General features: G+C 49.9%; 1 protein-coding gene across 1 annotated transcript; it reads left to right on the forward strand.

Annotated features, from left to right (window-relative positions):
• The first annotated feature begins 20,965 nt into the window (after window positions 1-20,965).
• Window positions 20,966-21,860, forward strand: LOC120747616 (olfactory receptor 14L1-like). Its single transcript, XM_040053634.2, has 2 exons — window positions 20,966-21,221; window positions 21,582-21,860. Exons 1-2 carry the CDS (start codon window positions 21,090-21,092, stop codon window positions 21,858-21,860), a joined length of 411 nt encoding a protein of 136 aa, XP_039909568.2. The 5' UTR covers window positions 20,966-21,089.
• The last annotated feature ends 1,193 nt before the right edge of the window (window positions 21,861-23,053 follow it).

A 23,053-nucleotide genomic window follows, 5' to 3' on the forward strand; every position in this document is an offset into this window, starting at 1 on the left:
CAGCGCTTGAGGGAAATGGCAGTGGCGGAGATTGTCTTCTCAGATGACATAAACACTAGGAACCCCGACTTGGTACCATGTACACCTGTGATGTGGCGAAAACTTGTACGATTTGGGCCACAAGAATACTCCTCTGCTTTAGCAATAATGAAGCAGGATGAGACAGAGGAGACTGTGCTTGATATGGCGAAGAAGCTCCGAACATATGCAGATGCTGTGCATGGTCCAACACATGCAAGAATTGCAGATCTAGAAACACAGGTGCGGGGATTAGCAAACAAGATAGAGGAGAATCACAAAGAACTCAAGCAGGACATTCTCCAGATCTCTGCAGTACAAGTTAGGAGCTCTGGCACCACACGCAAACGTTCCCTAGATAGAGAGGGAAAAGGCATCCCACAGGCTAAGCTGTGGGTCCTCCTGCGTGAATGTGGAGAAAACATGAAAAGATGGGATGGAGAATCTACTGATGCTATGACACAATGGCTGCATGAATTGTTGGATGGCAAGACTATGAGAGGAAGTTCCAGCAAGAAGGAAGCAGCTCCGGTTACCCAGGGAAATAAAGATAATCAGGCTTAGAGGGGCCCTGCCTCTAGCCAGGTAGAGGCTAGGGAAAACCGTGTTTTTTGGACTGTGTGGATTCGTTGGCTTGGCACATCAGAACCACAAAAATACGAGGCCTTAGTTGACACTGGTGCACGGTGCACATTACTTCCATCAAGACATGTGGGGGAAGAATCTGTTTCCATTGCTGGGGTGACAGGGGGTTCACAAGATTTTACTTTGGTGGAGGCTGATGTGAGCCTGACTGGAAATGAGTGGAAGAGACACCCTATTGTGACTGGCCCAGAAGCTCCATGCATTTTGGGCATAGACTTCCTCCGAAATGGGTATTTCAAAGACCCAAAGGGATTTAGGTGGGCATTCGGGATAGCAGCTGTAGAGACAGAGGGTGTTAAGCAGTTGAATACCTTGCCTGGACTATCAGAGAACCCATCTGCTGTAGGTCTTCTGAGGGTGGAAGAGCAACAAGTGCCAATTGCCACTTCAATAGTGCACCGCCGACAGTACAGAACAACTCGAGATGCTGTGATCCCCATCCACAAGATGATCCGTGAGCTGGAGAGCCAAGGGGTGGTCAGCAAAACCCACTCACCCTTCAACAGCCCCATCTGGCCTGTGCGCAAGTCTGACGGAGAATGGAGATTGACTGTGGACTACCGTGCCTTGAACGAAGTGACTCCACCATTGAGTGCTGCTGTGCCGGACATGCTGGAACTCCAGTACGAGCTGGAGTCCAAGGCAGCAAAGTGGTACGCCACAATTGACATTGCTAATGCATTTTTCTCCATTCCTCTGGCTGCAGAATGCAGGCCTCAGTTTGCTTTCACCTGGAGGGGCGTGCAGTACACCTGGAACCGATTGCCCCAGAGGTGGAAACACAGCCGCACCATCTGCCATGGACTGATCCAGGCTGCACTGGAAAAGGGTGAGGCTCCGGAACATCTACAGTACATCGATGACATCATTGTGTGGGGAACACGGCAATGGAAGTGTTTGAGAAAGGAGAGAAGATCATCCAGATTCTCCTGAAGCCTGGCTTTGCTATCAAGAAGAGCAAAGTTAAGGGACCTGCTTGAGAGATCCAGTTTCTTGGAGTAAAGTGGCAAGATGGAAGGCGTCAGATTCCCACTGAAGTCATCAACAAGATCACAGCAATGTGCCCACCAACTAACAAAAAGGAAACACAAGCTTTCCTAGGCGCCATAGGTTTCTGGAGGATGCACATTCCTGAGTACAGCCAGATTGTGAGCCCTCTCTACCTGGTCACCTGCAAGAAGAATGATTTCTACTGGGGCCCAGAACAGCAACAAGCCTTTGCCCAGATCAAGCAGGAGTTCGCTCATGCAGTGGCCCTTGGCCCAGTCAGGACGGGACCAGATGTGAAGAACGTGCTCTACTCAGCAGCCGGGAACAATGGCCTGTCCTGGAGCCTTTGGCAGAAGGTGCCTGGGGAGACTCGGGGCCGACCACTGGGATTCTGGAGTCGAAGCTACCGAGGGTCTGAAACCAACTACACTCCAACAGAGAAGGAAATCTTAGCCGCCTATGAAGGAGTTCAAGCTGCCTCAGAAGTAGTAGGGACTGAAACACAACTCCTGCTGGCACCTCGACTACCAGTGCTGGGATGGATGTTCAAAGCAGAAGTTCTCTCTACCCACCATGCCACCAATGCCACATGGAGCAAATGGATTGCCCTCATCACTCAGCGCGCCCGCATTGGAAACCCAAATCGCCCTGGGATTTTGGAGATAATTAGAAACTGTCCGGAAGGTGAAAACTTTGGTCTCATGGATGAAGAGGAGCAGGAACAAGTGACACGTGCTGAAGAAGCTCCACCATACAACCAACTGCCAGCAGAAGAAACACGCTATGCTCTTTTCACTGACGGTTCCTGCCGTGTCGTAGGGATGAACCGGAAGTGGAAAGCAGCTGTATGGAGTCCCACAAGACAGGTTGCACAAGCCACTGAAGGAGAAGGTGGGTCAAGCCAACTTGCTGAGCTCAAAGCTTTTCAACTGGCCCTGGACATTGCTGAAAGAGAGAAATGGCCAAAGCTCTACCTCTACACTGATTCGTGGATGGTGGCCAATGCTCTGTGGGGATGGCTGGAGAAGTGGAAAACGGCCAACTGGCAGCGTAGGGGAAAGCCAATCTGGGCTGCAGATGAGTGGAACGACATTGCCACTCGGGTAGAGAAGCTACCTGTCAAAGTCCGTCATGTAGATGCCCATGTCCCCAAGAGTCGGGCTAATGAGGAGCACCAAAACAACGAGCAGGTAGATCAGGCTGCAAAGATAGAGGTGTCAAAAATAGACTTAGATTGGCAACACAAGGGAGAGTTGTTTCTAACTCGATGGGCCCATGATGCCTCAGGCCATCAGGGCAGAGATGCCACCTATAAGTGGGCCCGAGACCGAGGGGTGGATCTAACCATGGACAGTATTTCTCAGGTTATCCATGACTGTGAGACATGTGCTGCCATCAAGCAGGCCAAGCGGGTGAAGCCCCTATGGTATGGCGGGCGATGGTCCAAGTATAAGTACGGGGAAGCCTGGCAGGTTGACTACATCACCCTTCCCCAAACCCGCCAAGGCAAGCGCTACGTGCTCACAATGGTGGAAGCCACCACGGGGTGGCTGGAGAACTACCCTGTGCCTCACGCTACGGCCCGTAACACCATTCTAGGCCTTGAAAAGCAAGTTCTTTGGAGGCATGGTACCCCTGAGAGGATTGAGTCAGACAATAGAACTCATTTCAAGAACAGCCTCATCAACAACTGGGCTAGGGAACATGGCATTGAGTGGGTGTACCATATCCCCTATCATGCACCAGCTTCAGGGAAAATAGAAAGATACAATGGACTGCTAAAAACCACCCTGAAAGCACTGGGTGGGGGATCATTCAAAAACTGAGAGCAGCATCTAGCAAAGGCCACCTGGTTAGTTAATACCCGAGGTTCCACCAACAGAGCAGACCCTGCCCAATCTGAGTCCCTACATACAGTAGATGGAGAGAAAGTCCCAGTAGTACATGTAAGAGGTTTGTTAGGGAAGACAGTTTGGATCAATTCTGCTTCAAGTACAGAGGATCCCATCCGTGGGATTGTCTTTGCTCAGGGACCAGGCTGCACATGGTGGGTAATGCAGAAAGATGGAACCACACGATGTGTACCCCAGGGAGATTTGATTGTTGGGTGAGAACCGTGTGTAATTATCACTGTGTGCTGAATGGTACTGCCACTGTATGTAGCTGTATATTGCATATTGTTTTTATATAGATGTATGTGTGTGTAGAGCTGGAATATATATTAGTTTTAGTAAATTGATGATATGGGGATGAGGGGTGGAATGTCCTAGGGTAACTTTATGATGCTTGTATCCCCAATCGTCTGTTCTGTTTGTGCTGTATATTGAGTCCTGTGCCTTTAAGACTGGTTCTAAGAGCAAGGAGAAGCGCGGAGTTTGTTTTGAGAAAACTGCCCGACTCCTCCACATTCTTCTGCGGACGGGGTGTTCGGCGGAGGCTTGGAGAGACTGCAGGACAGAGATTTTTTTCTTTGCTTTTAGTTCGTTTCAGCTAGCTAGGGCAGAGAATTTCCCTGGACTGGTTTTTTTCCTTTTTCTTGGAACTGTTTAAACCTGCTCTGGACTGAAAACCCAGGGGAGCACTGGGGGCTTCACCTGTGGCCCACCGGGGCCTGGACCTCGGCATTTTCCAGCAGCGCCGGAGAGACTGGGACTGAGGAGACACTGAGAGAGAGAGCCGAGCTACACCCACGGCAAGGACTTTCTCAATTTGCCATCTCACTTCAGAAGGAGAGGTTTTATTGTTTCATACTATTCATTCTTTATACTTGTATGCACTTCATTTGTTTAGTAAAATAGTTTTTTCCACTTTTCTTCAAAGAGGGTTTTGGTTTTTTTTTTCCGGACCGGTTGGAGGGAGGGGCCATGTGGGTTTGCTTCCTTAGAGGGATCCTATACAGGGGTTTTCTCCCAAATTTGTCCCAAACCAGGACAATATAGAAGTAGTAAATGAAGAAATCAAAATAAAACTCTGTCCCTTGAGGGTAGAGGATGAGGAAAAAATTAACTCAGAAGTATGGTACACTCCTGATAGTGTAGGAAGGTTGAATATACCCCCCTTCTCGGTAATCATTAAAGATCCAGAGACACTGATAAGGGTTAAACAGTACCCCATCTCCCCAGAGGGAAAGAATGGGTTGAAGCCCGAGATTGAGAGGCTGCTAAGCAAAGGACTTTTAGAATCTTGCATGTCTCCTTTTAATACCCCCATTCTGCCAATAAAAAAGGCAGATGGATCATACCGGTTAGTGCATGACCTAAGAGAAATAAACAAAAGGACAGTAGCTCGTTTTCCGGTGGTAGCCAACCCTTACACCCTGCTAAGCAGACTTGGTCCCGAAAAACAATATTATAGTGTAATTGACCTTAAAGATGCATTCTGGGCATGTCCTCTAGACGAGAAGAGTAGGGATTACTTTGCATTTGAATGGGAAGACCCAGTCACTCATAGGAGACAGCAGCTAAGGTGGACCGTGCTCCCCCAGGGGTTTACGGAATCTCCTAATTTGTTTGGACAAGCTTTAGAACAGATTTTGCAAGAATATCAGACTGGGGAAGGAGTGACCCTTATCCAATATGTAGATGACCTCCTGATTGCTGGGGAAACAGAGGACAAAGTACGGGCAGAAAGCATTAGATTACTCAACTTCCTGAGTGCTAAGGGGCTCAAAGTATCTAAGGCAAAACTACAATTCGTGGAAGAAGAAGTAAAGTATCTTAGGCATTACCTAAGGAAGGGGGAGAAGAAAATAGACCCTGAAAGAGTAAAGGGGATACTATCCATACCGCCTCCAAAGAGCAAGAAGCAAATTAGGCAGTTGTTAGGTCTCATGGGGTATTGCCGACAGTGGATTGAGAACTATAGCACCAAGGTTAAGTTTTTATATGAGAAATTGAGCCAAGGAGGGCTAGTGAAATGAGATGAGAAAGATTACAAGCATCTGAAAGCTCTGCAGCATGATTTAGTCAATGCCCCTGTGTTGAGCCTACCCGATCTGAAGAGACCCTTTTATCTATTTGTAAACACAGATAGTGGGACAGCTTATGGAGTACTGACCCAGGAATGGGCTGGGAAAAAGAAACCTGTTGGGTACTTATCTAAGCTGTTAGACCCTGTAAGCAGGGGTTAGCCTACATGTTTGCAAGCTCTAGTAGCCTGCGCCCTGCTTGTGGAAGAGGCTAATAAAATCACTTTCAACGGGGAACTGAGAGTATTATCCCCTCATAATATCCGGGGAATTTTGCAACAAAAGGCAGAAAAATGGATAACGGATGCCCGACTCTTGAAGTATGAGGGAATCCTATTAGACTCCCCAAAATTAACCCTGGAGGTTACAGCCTTACAAAATCCGGCCCAATTCTTATATGGAAGGCCAAGTGAGGATGGATTAGCCCATGAGTGCTTATCTACCATAGAAGAACAAACCAAAATAAGACCAGACTTGGATGAAGAAGAATTAGAAGAGGGGGATAGGTTGTTTGTAGATGGCTCATCGCGAGTAATTAATGGAAAAAGGGTCTCTGGCTATGCAATAGTTGGGGGAGAAGGACTTGCAGTTATCGAATCAGGCCCTCTAAGTGGATCTTGGTCGGCGCAGGCCTGTGAACTTTATGCTGTACTGCGGGCATTGCAGTTGTTAAAAGATAAATCAGGTACCATCTATACTGACTCAAAATATGCCTATGGGATTATACACATTTTTGGGAAAATATGGGAAGAACAGGGGTTGATAAACTCCCAGGGAAAAAACCTGGTTCACCAGGATCTAATCAGGAAACTGCTGAAGGCCTTGAGGGGACCTAGGAAAATTGCTGTTGTTCACCTGAAAGGGCATCAAAAGGGATTAGATTTTAAAAACAGAGGAAATAATGCAGCAGATCAGGAAGCAAGAAGGGCTGCTTTGCAGACGTCACAATCTACCCCCCAGGAAGATCCGAAGGCTGAAAGAAAAGAGCGTGAGACTAGCAGAGGGAATTTGCAAAAGATAGATAGTTTTACTATGCAAGAAAAAGAGAAAATGAAAAGAATGGGGTTGAGAGAAGACCCAGAGGGGGAATGGCGACTTCCAGAGGATAATAGAACTGTACTGCCTAAATCCATAGCTATGGATATTATGAGGAGAATACATAGCAAAACACATTGGGGGGCACAAGCATTGGTAGATCAATTTGCCACCAAACATATGTGTATTGGGGCAGATGACTTGGCAAAGTAAGTAGTGAGGGGGTGCGTTACCTGCTGTGCTGGCTTGAAGGCAAAACCAGCGAGAGACTCCAAGTCAGAAAAAACAATTTAATAGGAGAGGAAAAAAAAAGTAAAATAAAATAAAACACATGCAATGGTACAAAAGATCACTGACAGAGTCAGAATACAACCTGAAACCGTGGTGGTGGCAGTCCAGATGAAGTGGTCTTGTTGAAGCAGTGTTCTTGCAGAAAGGTCTGGTAGCTCTTGTCCTCTGGGAATCCAGTGGGTAAGGCTGCCTGTGCTGTCCCAAGGCCCCGATTATATCCAGGTGGGAATGCTTGGCTCCTCCCCCTGGGCGGAGCATCTCACAATGGACTGATATCATTTTATCAGTTTTGTAATGGGTCCTTGATTGCCTATTAAACAGAGATAGCTCCTGGGGAGAGTTATCTATGAGTCATGCAGGACGGTATTGATGGGCCATTAACAGAAGATAGTCTGGAGGGAGGGGGCACGGGAAACAGTGGTGCACAACAACATTTCATGTAGATGGTGATAGAATACATACTTTGGGCACATTTTACATTGTAACCTAGGACACCTGCCTAAAGGTAAATAGGGCCAATTTAAGAAAAACCTTAATGGGGGGACGACCTACAGCATACCGGCCATTTGCTAACATCCAACTAGACTTTACTGAGTTACCAAAGACTGGGAGGTATAAATATCTATTGGTAATAGTGGATCACCTAACCCATTATGTAGAGGCATTCCCTACGGCAAAGGCAACGGCACAAACAGTGATCAAGACCCTATTAGAGCAGATTATTCCCAGATATGGGGTCACGGAAACCATTGACTCGGACAGAGGCCCTCACTTTACATCCAAAATAATTAAGGAAACCATGGCAATAATGGGAATACAATGGGATTATCACACCCCCTGGCACCCCCAAAGTTCGGGAAGAGTAGAAAGAATGAATGGGGAAATTAAAAAACAATTGACCAAACTCGTGATTGAGACCAAACTGTCATGGGTAAAATGCCTACCATTAGCATTGCTAATATCCGGACACAACCTAGATCGGATATGGGAATATCTCCATTTGAAATGTTGTATGGAATGCCCTACAATATAGAGGAACCGCAAGATCATCCAAAGTTGAGGGATCAAAATATGAATGTATACATTACCAGCCTAATGAAATATAGGGAAAATCTATGGAAAAAGGGAAGGTTAGCTCAGAGACCCCCACTAGATTTGAAACTGCACCAGGTGCAACCAGGAGATTGGGTAATGATAAAGTCCTGGAAAGAAGCAACCTTGGCCCCACAATGGGAGGGCCCTTATCTTGTATTGCTTACTACAGATACTGCAGTCAGAACAGCAGAGAAGGGATGGACCCATGCTAGCAGAATTAAAGGGCCAGTGAGCAAACCGACTCCTGAGTAGCAGGTGACAAGCAATCCTGGAGACCTGAAGTTATGGATCCAGAGGAGAGATCGTCAATGAATGGACACCGTGTAGAATATGCACCAGAACCACACTACACGGAAGAAAGATTAATTTGTAACTCTGATAAGGTGTAGAGACCCAGAGTGCAATTGTTATCCTTTTGTTTGTTATATTTGTAAAATCTGCAGGGACAGGTGGTGGAGTCATTGTAGGCGAGGAACCCCTCCTAGAGGAATTTGCAGCCCTTGTTGGGTATTGCAGCGGAACATAACTGATTGGATTCTAGAATATAAAGTTAAATATGAGGGATTAGTAGAAGAATCAAAAGAGTAGTGGAGGATTTTTGCATTAGGGATTGAACCAAAATATTATTGTTATCACCCTAATGAACCCATCCCGTTCATAGTTGAAATTGTTGACTGCACCTGCCGCACACGCCTAAAGGGAATCCGGTGTGATACACCCCCGGTTAAGTATCGGAACTGGGATTCCTATGTCAAGAGGCAACAGAGTCGCCCCCGGGGACCTCCTGAAGAATATCCCTGCTGCCGAGAAGATGGTACCCCCCGTGGCTCGAGGCAACCGAGTCGACGGGAAAGGCAGAGGGGTAAAAAGCTGTGGAGGAAAGAAACCCCAGAGTGGGACAACAAAACAATATTTGAGGAATTGCCTCAGGAATGGGAATAAGAGCAAGGACCCTGGGCAGAGAGACAGGTTGCAGTCTATGAAATGGAACAATCCTCAGATATACTCCCATTCCTATGCCCCCAATGATGCTCACCACGTGACCCAGCCGATTACTTTTCTTTTGCTGATGTTATACTTGAGAGGGATTAATGCCTTAGACAATCTACCACACCAACCCTTTAAATAGTCACTAGGGCGATGGGATGACAATGAGATTTTGCAAACTGTAACTACTGTAAGAGCACCCAGTTTCAGAGTAGGATTGTGTGATCTGACCAACATAGATCATTGTGGAAAAGTACTGAACCTAACGGGATTTTACATGTGCCCAAGCTCAAATCACGGTAAAGGATATTGTAATTATCCTGGGGAATATTTTTGTGGATATTGGGGCTGTGAAACAATCGCCTCTGACTGGACACCCAGGGGAGGGCATGATAAATATTTGCAAGCAGACTTTGGACCAGCAGGATGCACAAAGCCATGGAGGGGTCCTTCAGGAGAAATGACCTATATAGGGGACTGCTCGTTTGTTTATCTCAATGTCACCCAACCAGAGAAACAAGAATGGCTATTAGGTAAAAATTGGGGAGTTAGACATTGGGAACCCGGGAGAGATAGGGGGAATATCATCCAAATAAAGAAGGAACCCGCTCCCCATTCGCCAGAGATGGGGGGGGGGTGGGTGTAGGACCAAACCCAGTACTAGTAGTAAGGCAGAGCAGGACAAACACTACAAATAGCAGGGGATCGGGAGAATTAACAGTGCCTCAGGCTGATGCCCCTGAAGAAGCCTCTAAACATGGTACTCTGTGGAAAATAATGCAAGCTAGTTATGGCATTCTAAATAGAACAAACCCTGATTTAACAAGAGAATGCTGGCTTTGCTATAACATCCGACCTCCTTTTTATGAAGCCATTGGGGTAACAGCTAAAGCAAGAAGAATAAATGGGACTAATCCAAAAGAATGCCTTTGGAAAAAGACTAAAGAAAGTACTCAAGGAGTAACACTCTCTCAGGTAACCAGACAGGGACGGTGTGTGGGTACTGTTCCCCCTAATAGAGAACATTTGTGTAACATCACTGAAAAACCCCAAGCAAAAACAAAAAGCAGATTGGTTGCTCCCAGCTCCCAATACTCGATGGGTTTGCCAGAGTATAGGAATTACTCCTTGTTTATCTTTAAAAATTTTCAATCACACCCATGACTATTGTATTCAAGTAACTATTATACCGAAAATTACTTATCATCCAAAAGATTATGTCCTTGAACAGCACACAACCCCAGAACACCACCTCATGAGAAGAGAACCTTTCACCGCCCTGACTATAGCAACTCTTCTAACTGTAGGAGGAGTAGGAGCTGGAACAGGGATAACCTCATTAGTCAACCAACAGAAAGAATTTAGAGCACTAAGAATCTCTGTAGATGAAGATTTAAGTAAAATAGAAAAAGCAATTGATGGGTTAGTAAAATCAGTAAGATCACTGTCAGAAGTAGTATTACAAAATCAAAGGGGTTTAGATCTGCTGTTTTTACAACAAGGGGGCCTTTGTGTAGCGCTAAAAGAGGAATGCTGTTCGTATGCAGATCACACAAGAGTAGTAATCAATACTATGAATGAACTAAAGAAGCAGATAGAACAGCGGAAAAGAGAAAATGAAGCCCATCAAAATTAGTATGAAAATTGGTTCAACCACTCCCCTTGGTTAACCACACTGCTTTCTACTATTGCGGGGCCAGTAATTCTAGTGGCACTCGGGCTTACCTTTGGACCATGTATATTTAATAAACTGATTACTATAGTGAAAATCCGGCTAGAAGCGGCACATCTTATGCTTCTTAGGACTAAGTATGATCAGATACCTGAAGAAGAAAATTTAGAAACTTTAGAGTTAGCTAGACAAGAACTGCAAAGATACAGTGAACAAAAATAAGTAAAAACAAGAGAAATGGGGGAATTGTGATAAACATTAACTATTTTGTGTTCACTGGAGATCAAATAACTCAAGATAACAGAAAGTTACTATGTCACTATCCAAGCTTATAGGCAAACAGACCCTTGCCCATTCCTTCTCTACTTGCTTAATCAGCTTTAAGTTTCAGGAATTCCAGCTTACAACTACAGCCTTCATCTCTGCGACCACCGAGGGACAGAAAGAGACCCTCCTAGCAACACGTCACACATACATCATCGGAGGAAAGAAGCAAGATAAAAGCAAGACTGAAAAATCTGCCAATTCACGGCAGTTGGTGGAGCGAGACTCCCCTGCTGTCCAGCGCTGTATTTGCCTTTGCTTTGCCTGCTGTAATGTAATAAATTCCTATTGGAACTTTTCTTTGTGTTCATAGTCTATTACAGGGCTGTGAGGGCTCATAAGGGGCTGTGAGGGATTGTGAGGGGGAAAAGTGTCTCTGGGAGGCTATGGGAGGCCAGGCACTTCATGGAACCAAGGGTCCATTATGACACTGCGGAACCAAGGAGATTCCTGTTGACAGCACAGAACCTCACGGAACCAAGGGGCCATTGTGTCACAGCAAGGCCTTGTGGAACCAAAGAGACCACGGTGACACTACAGAACCTCATGGATCATGGATCCTTGTGACACTGCAGAACCAAGGAGAATGTTGTTGGCAGAGTGTCTGAGCACAGCTGCTGCAGGGATCCATGTACAGGTATGACTATGGAATGGGATAGACTGGACCAGGATAGTCCCGTAGGGAATGATCTGCAGTTCACAGCAGAATGATGGTCTGGTCCAAGTGCCCGACCCCTCCAGGGCTGACCAAAAGTGAAAGCAGTCATTAAGGGCACTGTCCAAATGTCTCTTAAACACTGACAGCCTTGGGGCATCAACCACCTCTCCAGGGAGCCTGTGCAGTGTTTGAGCACCCTCTCAGTAAAGAAACACTTTCTCCTGTGCAGTCTAAACCTTCCCTGGTACAGCTTTGACCCATTCTCCCACGTTCCATCCCAGGATATGAGGGAGAAGAGAAAGGGAAATGCAGGGCAGAGCCAGGGGGCAGCGAGATGGGAGTGTGCAGCCTGCAGGGACACAGCAGCAGCTGTGGGACAGCGCAGGACAAGCTGTGCTGGACATGGCCAAGGGCCCTGGCAGGGCTGGCAGTGCCCAGAAGAAGCCAAGTCTTGGTGCCCTGGGGCACTGCAGGGTCTGTGCCACCAAGGGCTGTGAGGAGACACCTTGTCCTGAGGCCCTGGGGCCTCCTGGCACAGCCCCAGCAAGGCTGGGCACTGTCAGCCCCTTGTCCTGCCCTCAGCATCCCCCCACATCCCAGTGGCCTCAGGGATCTGCTGGGACCAGTCCCTGGGGAGCCTTGGGCAGGAATGGCCCTGGGGGGCTCCTTAATGCTCCCAGGGACTGCCGGTTTTCCAAAGGACTTTGGGTTTTGCTTTGGCCTGGGAATCTCTGAGGGGTTTGTGCAATCATGACCTCCAATTAATCTGCTGTAATTAGCCCCTGGAGATGTTTTGTCAGTAACAACACTCAGTGGGGCTCATTAATGCCTCAAAGTACTCAAGAGTCATTAAAGTGCTACTTTTTGGCACTGAATCCCTGAGAGGTTTGTGCACTCATGGTCTCCAATTATCAAATATTTAATGAGTCCCTAGAGAGGCTTTGTATTGACACTCAGTGGAGCTCATTGATGCTTTGAGATATTCAAGTTTTTTAAGGTACTTTAGGTTGTCCTTGCCACACTGAGTCTCTGAGAGGTTTTGGGGCAATCATGGCCTCCAGTTCTCTCCTCCAAGGAGTCCATGAGGAGCCTGTGTTGGGGATGGACCTCAGCTGGACCCATGAATGCTGTGAGACACTTTGGGTTTTTCCTGTGACTTGGACTGCTGGAAAGGTTTGTGCAATCTCCTCTCAGGCCCTGAGGGCTCAGCACCAAATGCACCACGGGGCTCACTGGGATCAAGCAAGTCCTGACAAACCATGGCTCTGCCTTGATTTCCCTCTGGTCTGGTACAGTTCATTATGAATGTTTTCTACAACAGTTATGGAGAAAGATTTCAAAGAGCTTCTAAGAAACACACATTCCTGTTATAAAGGGTGTGTTTTATTACTTTTCTCTTTGGAGCAGAGGTGATTGCAGCATTCTGTGATTGATACTGATCCAGGGTCTCTCCTCAGGAGGTCTGCAAGGGGCTGTGGCCATGGACACTGCACTGACCCCACTGCTGGGTTTGGGTGCCACGGCAACTGTGAGCAGTTCAAGTTTCCTTGGAAACACTGGGGAGGACTGGGACATACTGGGGGACACTGGGAACGCTGTGGGAGACACTGGGACATACTGGGAGTGATACTGGGGAGGACTGGGACAACCTGGGAACATGGGGAATGCTGAGGGGGAATCTGGTCAGACTGGGATGGACTGTGGGGGTACACTGAGACATACTGGGACATACTGGGACTGATACTGGGGGATAGTGGGGCAAACTGGAGATACTGTGAGTGATACTGGGGCATACTGGGACAAACTAGGGAAGCTGGGAACACTGTGGGGAAGACTGGGGGACACTTGGACATACTGTGGATATCACCAAGTGGAACTGGAAGGAAATGGGAATGAACTTAGGTGTACTGGGAGGGCCCAGAAGGGCACTGTGGGTATACTGGGCTGTACTGGAGATGAACTGGGCTTTAGTGGGCGCGACAGGGGGGGCACTGGGGTTGTACTGCGCTGTACTGGGAATGAACTCGGCTGTACTGGAAGGGACTGGAGGGGTGGAATGGGCTGTTCCCGCCTTCACTGCCTCCTATTTGCGGAGGTTCCTGCCCATCACCGCTCGCAGCCAATCACCGCTGGAGATCGGGGCTTCAGGGGCGGTGCCGGGTGTCGGCGCCATCTTTTCTTTTTGCCTCTAACTCCCGTCATGCCCCGAAGCCCGATAGAGCCCCATTGCAGCCGGGACTACATCGCCCGTCATGCCCCGCGCTCCACAGACTGCGGGTATCCACCCCCCCCGTGTCCCATAAGTGTCCCCCAGACCCTCCAGCATGCCTCAGTGTCCCCTCAGCGCCCATTCGGGATTCCCCAGAAGCGACTTCGCATCCTCTGAATTGATGCCGTTACAGCCGCTCCTGTGAATTCATCTCATAACATCCCCCGCGGCTTCTGAGCCCCTCATAAAACAGTTCCGCTCCTAAAACTGTTGCCGTGCTCCGAGCCCTAAAGAGCCTGGTTAGAGAGGCTCCGAAGCTCCCCCCAAGAGCTCCCGCACCACATACGTTCCCTCCGAGGACCACAAGTCGCGGCTGGGACACAAAAGTGACCCCCAAGTGCCTTCCCGGACCCCAAAAATCTCCGTTAGAGCCACTTCCGGGACTACAGCTCCCAGCATGCTCCGTGAAGCCCGTAGACCGCTATTCTATTCGTGACTTCATCTCCCGTCATGCCCTGCGCCGCACTGAGAGCCTATGGAGCTGCACCTAAAACCCCCGTGATGCTCCGCGGCCCGATTGAACCGTGTTACGCCCGCGCCTACAACTCCCATCATCCCCCGCGCCGCAGAGAGCGCCGTCAGAGCCCCCCAAGTGCCCGCCCGGAGCCCGAAGGGCCCCAGATTCCCCTCCCTGACCTCCAAGTGCCCCCCTGGACCCCCAAGTGCTCCCCCAGACCCCGAATTGTCCGACTGAATCCCTGAGTGCCCCTCCAAGTGCCTGCCCGGCTCCCCCAAGAGTCCTTCAGACCCTCAAGTTCTCTCCAAATTCCCTCCCCAGAAGCAAAACTGCCCCAAATGTGCCCCAGAAATGTCTCCATGGACCCCCAAGTGGCCTCTTTTACCCTGTCTGACAAAATGCTAAAAAATATGAGAAAAGGACTAAAATTAGGACTCGTTAGCATAAATAGGGAGAAATCAATAGAAAATAGTGGTCAATTAATTAATGAAGGGAATTGTGTTACCAAGAAGAAATGACTGAAAACATTTTGGTTGCTTAAAATGTATAGATTTTTAATATAAATATAAAAATTAGCTATGTAGAAACATAGAATTATATTATTATAAGTAAGAAAGGTGCAATTATATTTTATTATTTAATTAGATTTTAACTATAAAGAAAAATGCCTCTTTTTTTGTGTTTGTTTGTTTGTTTGTTTGCTTGCTTGTTTGGTTTGGTTTGGTTTGGTTTGGTTTTTTGTTATGTTTTGGGAATTTAGTCCCTGGTGGGTGATGTCAGACATGGTGAAGTTGGGAGTAAGGAGCAGGTTGTCCAAAGAGGGTCAGCTTGCAAGGGGCTCATTCTTCTCCAGGCCCAGACCTCCTAAAGAGACATTCAGCATCAAGATCACTTGGAGAATGCTTTTGTCACCTCTTCTCAGAACTGAAAATTTTAAAAAAAACCTCACACGATTATAAAAATCAAAAATCATGAGATGCACTTTGAAATCTCCCTCCTTAACAGAACTCCAAACTGACTCCAATCAGCTGCACAAGCCCTGGAGACTTGAAGACAATTGAAGGAAGACAAAGAGCTACTGTGGGCTTTCTGTATTTTCATGAGCCCCACGGTGGATTTGGGGCTGAGTCCAGGAGCCTCAGGCACTGAGAGAAGGTTGAAGAAGCTGCTCAGGGAGGCAGAAGCAAAACTCCAAGTCCCTTGGAGCATCACTGGGCCCCAGTGAGGGCAGGGAGTGCCAAAGGCTCCCCAGGCACTGGTGAGAGCAGATCCTTGAGGCCAGGATTGCAGGGAGCTAAAGGCTGTGAGCAGGGAACTGCAATGCTGAGCAAGGCCTGGGCTGGCTGGAGGAAGCAGAAAGGCCAAGCCCTGAGGCCAGGCCTGGCACAGCAGGGCCTGTCCCTCACGGGTGGCTCGGGGCTGTTTGTGGGGCAGGGGGATGGCAGGGGCAGCAAGGACAGATGTCATCAAGCTGTGTAACACTTGAAATCCTCATGGAACCAAGGGCTAGTGTGACACACCAGGGCCATTGGAAACAAGAGGCCATTGTGAGCTTGCTGGGCTGTAACACCCCAAACACCTTAATGATGGGGGTAACAAAAGGCTCTTTTACTCCAGTTTGGTGCACAGGAGAATCAGCAACCAGACAGTCTCATGAGGTCAAAATGACACAAAATTTTACTTGCAAAATACAGAAAACCAAGGAACTTTGGCAAAGGATTTAATACAGCATTCAATTCATCATGGAACACTTACAGCAGTAACTTCACTAACTTAGCCCTTATAACCTGGAAACTATTAGGCCATAAAGATGTTAAGCTACCCCATAATGCTTCAGGTAAAGAGGCTTAGAAGGAGAAGAAAAAGAGAGACAGAAAGACAGAAGAGGTATAGAATGATATTCATATTACTACAAACTGCTCAGGTTCCCGTGTGGGTGAGACACGAACCCCAGGAGAAGGAGGGTCCAGACCACGGGCTGAGCTCGTGTTCCATCATTTATACCCTTGGGCCTTCGTGCAGCCTTTGTGACACTTTGGATCCAAGGAGACCATTGCTGACAGTGCAGAACCTCATGGAACTAAGGGTTCATGGTGACACTGTGGTGCCTCATGGAATCAAGGAAACCATTGTGAAACTCAGGGGCCACATGGAATCAAGGGAACATGGAAGAGGCATGGCTGGCTGGGCCTGCTGGGGTCTGTTGGACAGGTCTGGCTGATCATGGCATGTTGAGGGCTGTTGCTCATCTGGCCCTGAAGCCCTGGGGTCCTGTACTCTTCTTCCTGTAGGAAAGACCTGTTCTTCTCCTCCAGGGGCCCATGACCAAACTGGGTTTCTCCTCCAAATTTCCTTTTATGCAAAGATTGTTGTTCCCAGATGAAATCTGCCAGGAGAGACAGATCTGGCTGGCTTGGCCACCCAGGGTCCACCTCTCATCTGCCTTTGAGACACTGTGACCATGTGCATTCATTTCCTATGGGAATAAAAGCACCTTTCATGTCCCCGTGTGCATGACCAAAGTTGGGAATCCATCTCCAGAATTCCTTATATCCAAGGATAGCTCCCAGCCAAAAGCTGCTGGGAAAGACAAGTCTGGCTGGCTGTGACTTCTGAAGAGCTGCTTCTCACATGCCTTTGAAACACTTGGGCTCAGTGCTTTCCTTCCTAATGAAAAGAACTCTCCTTCCTGGCCAGGTGGTCATGGCCAAAACTGAGATTCCACCTCCAAAATTCCCTGTATCCAAGGATTTCCCCTAGATTAAAGGTGCCAGGAGAGACAGGTCCGGCTGCTTTGGTCCATGGGTCGCTACCTCTTATCTTCCTCCAAAACCCTTGGACTTTGCACTTTTCCTAGCTACAGATAAAACCATCCATCTCAACCAGCTGCCCATGGCCAAAATTGGGATTCCAGCTCCACAACTCTGCACATCCAAGGATTGCTGCCAAGCTGCCAGGACAGACAGGTCTGGCTGCCCTTGGCTTCTTGGGGGCTGCCTCTCACCTGCTTTTGAAACACTGGGGCTCTGTGCTTTCCTTTAGGTGGAAAAGGAACGTCTTCCTTGTCAAAGCACTCATGGTTGAAATGGAGATTCTACCTGCAAAATTCCCTCTATCCAAGGGTTGCTTTCACACAAAAGCTACCAGGACAGAGAGGTCTGGCTGGCTTTGGCCTCTGATGGCTGCCTTCACCTGCCCCTGAAACATCGATGTTCCATGCTTTCCTTCCTATGGAAAGGAACCGTCCTTCTCCTCCAGGCGTTAATGTCCAAAATTGGTCTTCCACCTCTAAAATTCCAAATATCCTGGGACATTCGGAATATATATTCGATATTTGGGGATATATTTCCTCAGAGACAAAACCTGCCAGCACCGTCTACTCTGGCTGCCTGTGGCCCCTGGTCACTGCCCCTCCTCTGCCCCTGTGACACGTGGGCTCAGTTGTTTCCTTCCTATGGAGACCTGTGTGAAACTGGGGGGACCTCATGGAACCAAGGGGCCATGGCGACACTTTGGGGCCTGGTGGAACCATGGAGACCATTAAGACCCTTCACAGCCACATGTAACCAAGGGAACAATGTGACACCTCAGAGCCTCATGGAAGCAAGGAGCCATTGGGACACTGTGGGGCCCCATAGAACTAAGGGAACATGGAACAGGTTTGGCTGCTTTGGCCTCCCAGGGCCCACCTGACAAGTCCAGCTGATCTTGGAATGTCAAGGGCTGCTTCTCATCTGCCCATGAAACACTGGGGCTCAGTGCTTTCATTTCTATGGAAAAGAATTTCCCCTCCTTTTAAATGCCCATGGCCAACACTGGTATTTCCCCAAAAGAGTTTCCTACATGCAAGGGTATTCTCAGAAAAAAACCTGCCAGCCCTTGATGGCCCTTGCCTCTGGTGGTCACATCTCATTTGCCCCTGAAACAGCAGAGCTCTGTGCCTTCTTTCCCCTGAAAAAAGACAGGCCTTCTTGTCCAGCGGCTGTGGCCAAAATTGGAATTTTTCCTCCCAAATTCCATATATCCAAGGATTGCTCCCAGACAAAAGTAGCCATGACAGACAGGTCAGGCTTGTTTGTCCCCACCTGTCATCACTGCCTGCAGTGTTCTGCTCTAACTGGAACCTGGGGACACTTTCTCAGTATTGTCCCTCAGTGGGACCCATTAAAACTTCAAGAAACTTTGGAGTTTCAAACTCATTTTGGGTGCTTGGAACATTTTATGAAGACACTCTCAGGGACTGAGTCGGATGTAAACAACACAAAAGCCCTGAGAGGGTCATTAAAGTCCTGGTGCTGTGTCTGTGCTGCTGAGCTGGGCTGGGCTCCTGGCACAGAGGCAGCTCCTGGCAAGCAAGAAGAGCTTCAAAAAGACATTTTTTCTGAGGAGCAGCTCCTCTCCCAGCCCAGAAGGGCTGAGGGCACCGCCTGCAGATACATGAGAGCAGTGAAGCAGACAGAAGCTTAAAGGAGCTGGAAAGACAATTCCCAGATTATTCAAGAGAAATCTTCACAACTTTTCACAATTCTGAGCTTCTTCAGGAGAAATCATCACCTCTTCTAACACAGTAAATCTCTGGCTGCAGGGATCTCCTCAAGCTGACCCAGGACAGGACTGACATGACTGTAAGGATGGCTCTGCTGCCCTTTCTGCTTTGGGGGAGGATGTGCTCCAGAGCGGGGCTGCCCTGGGCACTGTCAGAGGGACAGGGCAGGACGGCTCCTGCTGCCAGGGACGGCTGCAGGGGCTGAAGCTGGGGCTGCAGCCAGGGGTGCCCAGGGCTGTCGTGCAGAGCAGCTCCTGCAGCCCTGAGGGCTCCTGGCCAGGCCAGGGGATCTGCCACCTGCCAGGGGCAGCTCTCAGCCTGCCTGGGAGCTCCCCATGGATGCTGGAGGGGAGCTGTGGGTGCCAGGAATGACTCCTGCCAGGGCATGAGCTGCTGCTGTGGAGAGGGTGCTGAGTGGGCCAGGGCTGCTCAGAGCTCCAGCTCATGCCCAAGTCATTTCTGAGGGGATTTTTCATGAGCTCATTCAGGGCATGAGTTTCTCGCTTGAGTCTCTGCATTCCTGAATCTGTGGTCCCACTTTCCCCTGGCTCAGCTTGGTGGCAATGGAAACTCAGCTGTGCAGGGCAGAACAGGGACTGAGGCTCTTAAAACATGACACAATTTTCCTGGGACCCTCAGCAAGTGCCTCCAGCTCCCCAGCATCCAGATCCATCCAGCATCCCCTTTCCATGGTGCCCAGGCCTGGGGGAGCTGTTCTTTAATCCCTGCAGCCCCAAGCAGCTGCAGGGCAGAGCTGGCCCAGGGGCTGGGCTGGGCTCTGGCAGCACTGGCAGGGAAGGAGCCCGGGGCCACAGGAACAGCTCGGGCTGGGACAGCTCCAGCAGCAGAGGCGTGGGCAGGGAAGGAGGGAGGCAGTGCTGAGGGAAGCCCTGCTGCAGGGGAGATGTGGCACCTGCCGGCCCTGCCCTGCAGGGCACACACTGCCCTGAGCAGCACAGCTCTTGTGTCCCCTCGCAGCCAGCACAGCCCTCAGCCCGGGGGCTCGGGGCCCTCAGTGCCTCCTGGGCCGGCAGAGCAGCCCCAGAGATGAAGGGCATCTCTCCTGCCATGTGCCCATTCCCTGCTGACCAGGGCCTGAGGGCCACTGTCCTGCACTGCTGCTGCCTGGCAGGGGCTGGGCAGGGCTGGGCAGGGAAAGGCTTTTCCTCAGCGCCTGGCTCTCTCTCTCCTTGACTTGCCCAGGTGCTCCTGGCATTGCTGATGGGCTCTCTGGGAATGGCAGTTCCAGCTGCAGGCTCAGGCCCAGCCCTTGTTCTCCTCCTGTGCAGGCTGAGCACAGCAATGGGGTGTCCCAGCTCCCTCTGCCCTGGGGAGCTCTGGGCAGGGCAGGCTGGGAATGAGCTGACTCTCCGTGACTTTGGGAAAGGCAGGAGCCACTTTGTGTGCCAGGGATCCCTCTGCTCTCAGCAGTGTCTCCTGGCTTTCCAGGATAACAAAGGAGTGGAGCTCAGAAAGGTGCAAGTCCAGGGCAGCTGGGAATGGGAGAGAGGGACAGAGCAGCTCCCCTCAGTCTGGACTAATCCTCCTACAATCCTCCTGCCTCACTGTACCCCCTGTTCTCCCCAGGTGCAGCAGAATCTCTTGTTCTGCCTCCTGCAATCCCCATCCCTTCACCCTGGCAGCTCCTGTGCCTTAGGAGGAGATTCTTTGTCCAAGTTCAAACACCAGGACTGGCCCCTGCCCTCACTGTTCCCCTGCACTGACTGGGGGTCAGGGCTGACTCCCAGGTGTCCTGCAGGACCAGGTCTGGCTCCTCACTGAACATTGGCCAGCAGCAATCAGGGCTACAGCAACCAAGATGAAGGAGGTTCTCCTAGATCGAGACAAGGGGGGCAGTGCTTAGTGGCAGGGAATGGTCTGTGAGAGAGGGCTTTGACTCTTCTATGAGAAATCTCTCCTCAGCTGTCATTGTCTTTTCTCCTGCAAAAGGTTCCAATGTCTGGAGAAAGCAAATGTCCAACAGCAGCTCCATCAGCCACTTCCTCCTGCTGCCATTGGCAGACACGCGGCAGCTGCAGCTCCTGCACTTCTGCCTCTTCCTGGGCATCTCCCTGGCTGCCCTCCTGGCCAACGGCCTCATCATCAGCGCCGTAGCCTGCAGCCACCTCCTGCACATGCCCATGTTCTTCTTCCTGCTCAACCTGGCCCTCACCGACCTGGGCTCCATCTGCACCACTGTCCCCAAAGCCATGCACAATTCCCTCTGGGACACCAGACACATCTCCTATGAAGGATGTGCTGCACAGGTATTTCTTGTTTTTTTCTTCCTCACATCAGAGTTTTCCCTCCTGACCATCATGTGCTATGACTGCTACGTGTCCTACTGCAAACCCCTGCACTATGGGACCCTCCTGGGCAGCAGAACTTGTGCCCACATGGCAGCAGCTGCCTGGGCCAGTGCCTTTCTCAATGCTCTCATGCACACGGCCAACACATTTTCCCTGCCCCTGTGAAAGGGCAATGCCCTGGGCCAGTTCTTCTGTGAAATCCCACACATCCTCAAGCTCGCTTGCTCCAAATCCTACCTCTGGGAACTTGGGCTTCTTTTGTTTTCCATCTGTTTATTTTTTTGCTGTTTTCTGTTCATAGTTTTCTCCTATGTGCAGATCTTCAGGGTGGTTCTAAGGATCCCCTCTCTGCAGGGACGGCACAAAGCCTTTTCCACCTGCCTCCGTCACCTGGCTGTGGTCTCCCTGTTTCTCAGCACTGCCATTTTTGCCTACCTGAAGCCCCCCTCCATCTCCTCCCCATCCCTGGATCTGGCACTGTCAGTTCTGTACTCGGTGGTGCCTCCAGCCGTGAACCCCCTCATCTATAGCCTGAGGAACCAGGAGCTCAAGGCTGCAGTGTGGACACTGATCACTGGACAATTTCAGAAACATTAGATTGGTGGTTAATTTCTGCATATCACCTGTAATAAAATCCATCTTTGATATTACTTGTTCTTTTCATTTTGGAGGTTCTTTTTCTTTATTTTACTTTTTTAATATTATCTACAAAAAAAGGATGATGGTTTGTGCAATTTTATTTCCCTGCATCTTCACTATGGCCACAGACAGTGCGCTCTTGGTTGCCTTAAATGAACTAAAGGATCTCCCAGCAGAGATTTCTCAATAGATCCCCCTTTTGTTCCCTTCTCTGGAGCTGCAGCAGCAATGTCTGTGTGCAGAGCTGGGGCAGATCAGTGCTGGCACAGCAGCTGTGCCCAGCAGCAGCAGCACTTGGTGTTGCCAGTGCTGCTCCCATGGCCCTGCCCCGCTGCCCTCCTGGCCCTGGTGTTGCTGTAGGGCCTGAGTGCTCTCGGGGCCGGGCACAGTGCTGGGGGTGGCAGTGCCGGGGCTGCAGCAGGGACAGGCCATGGGCACTGCTGGGGCAGCGCTGACGCCTCAGGCCAGGGCCTGGGGGCTCCAGGCTCCTTGCCCAGGCTCTCTCCAGAACACGGCCAGGCCAATGCTCAGCAGGGAAAAGCCCCGTGAGCAGCCCCAGGGTGGCCGTGGGCAGGGTGGGGGCAAAGAGCACCAAACCATGGGAACGTCCCTTGGGGAGCAGGATCATCCTACAAGTGCTGCAGGAATTGTCTGCAGGCTCCTGCAGTGCCTGGTGCTGTTCCCTAGCCAGAGGCACCACAGGCCAGGGGGGCACATCTGGGCTGCTGTGTCTGGCTGTGGGGCTCCCTGTTCTGGCAATGAGGAGGGGCTGCGGAGGCTCTGCAGGACTGACAGGATGGGCTTTGGGGCTGTGTGGAGAAGCTGAGGGACCTGGGCTGCTGGACCTTCTGAAGAGGAGACCCAGGGCTCATCCTGCTCCAAGGGTGGTTTCAGAGAATCACAGAATCAGCAAGGTTGGAAAAGACCTTGGAGATCATCAAGTCCAGCCTGTGCCCTGACACCACCTTGTGTCCCCTGAGCATCCTCTTCTCCAGGAGAAACAACCCCAGCTCACTCAGGCACTCCTCACAGGACTTGTATTCCAGACCCCTCACCAGCCTTGTTGCCTTTCTCTGGACATGCTCCAGCCCCTCCATGTCCGTCCTAGACTGGGGGACCAAGAACTGGACACAGAACTCAAGGTGCTGTCC

Source organism: Hirundo rustica, unplaced genomic scaffold (assembly GCF_015227805.2).
Source record: "Hirundo rustica isolate bHirRus1 unplaced genomic scaffold, bHirRus1.pri.v3 scaffold_110_arrow_ctg1, whole genome shotgun sequence".
NCBI lineage: Eukaryota > Metazoa > Chordata > Aves > Passeriformes > Hirundinidae > Hirundo > Hirundo rustica.

What these genes read in the sequence shown, in the direction of transcription:
- LOC120747616 (XM_040053634.2), top strand. Translation starts at nt 21,090, where the DNA reads ATGCCCATGTTCTTCTTCCTGCTCAACCTGGCCCTCACCGACCTGGGC. An exon ending in ATGAAGGATGTGCTGCACAG is followed by an intron (nt 21,222 to 21,581) that starts GTATTTCTTGTT and finishes TCCTATGTGCAG; the next exon opens with ATCTTCAGGGTGGTTCTAAG.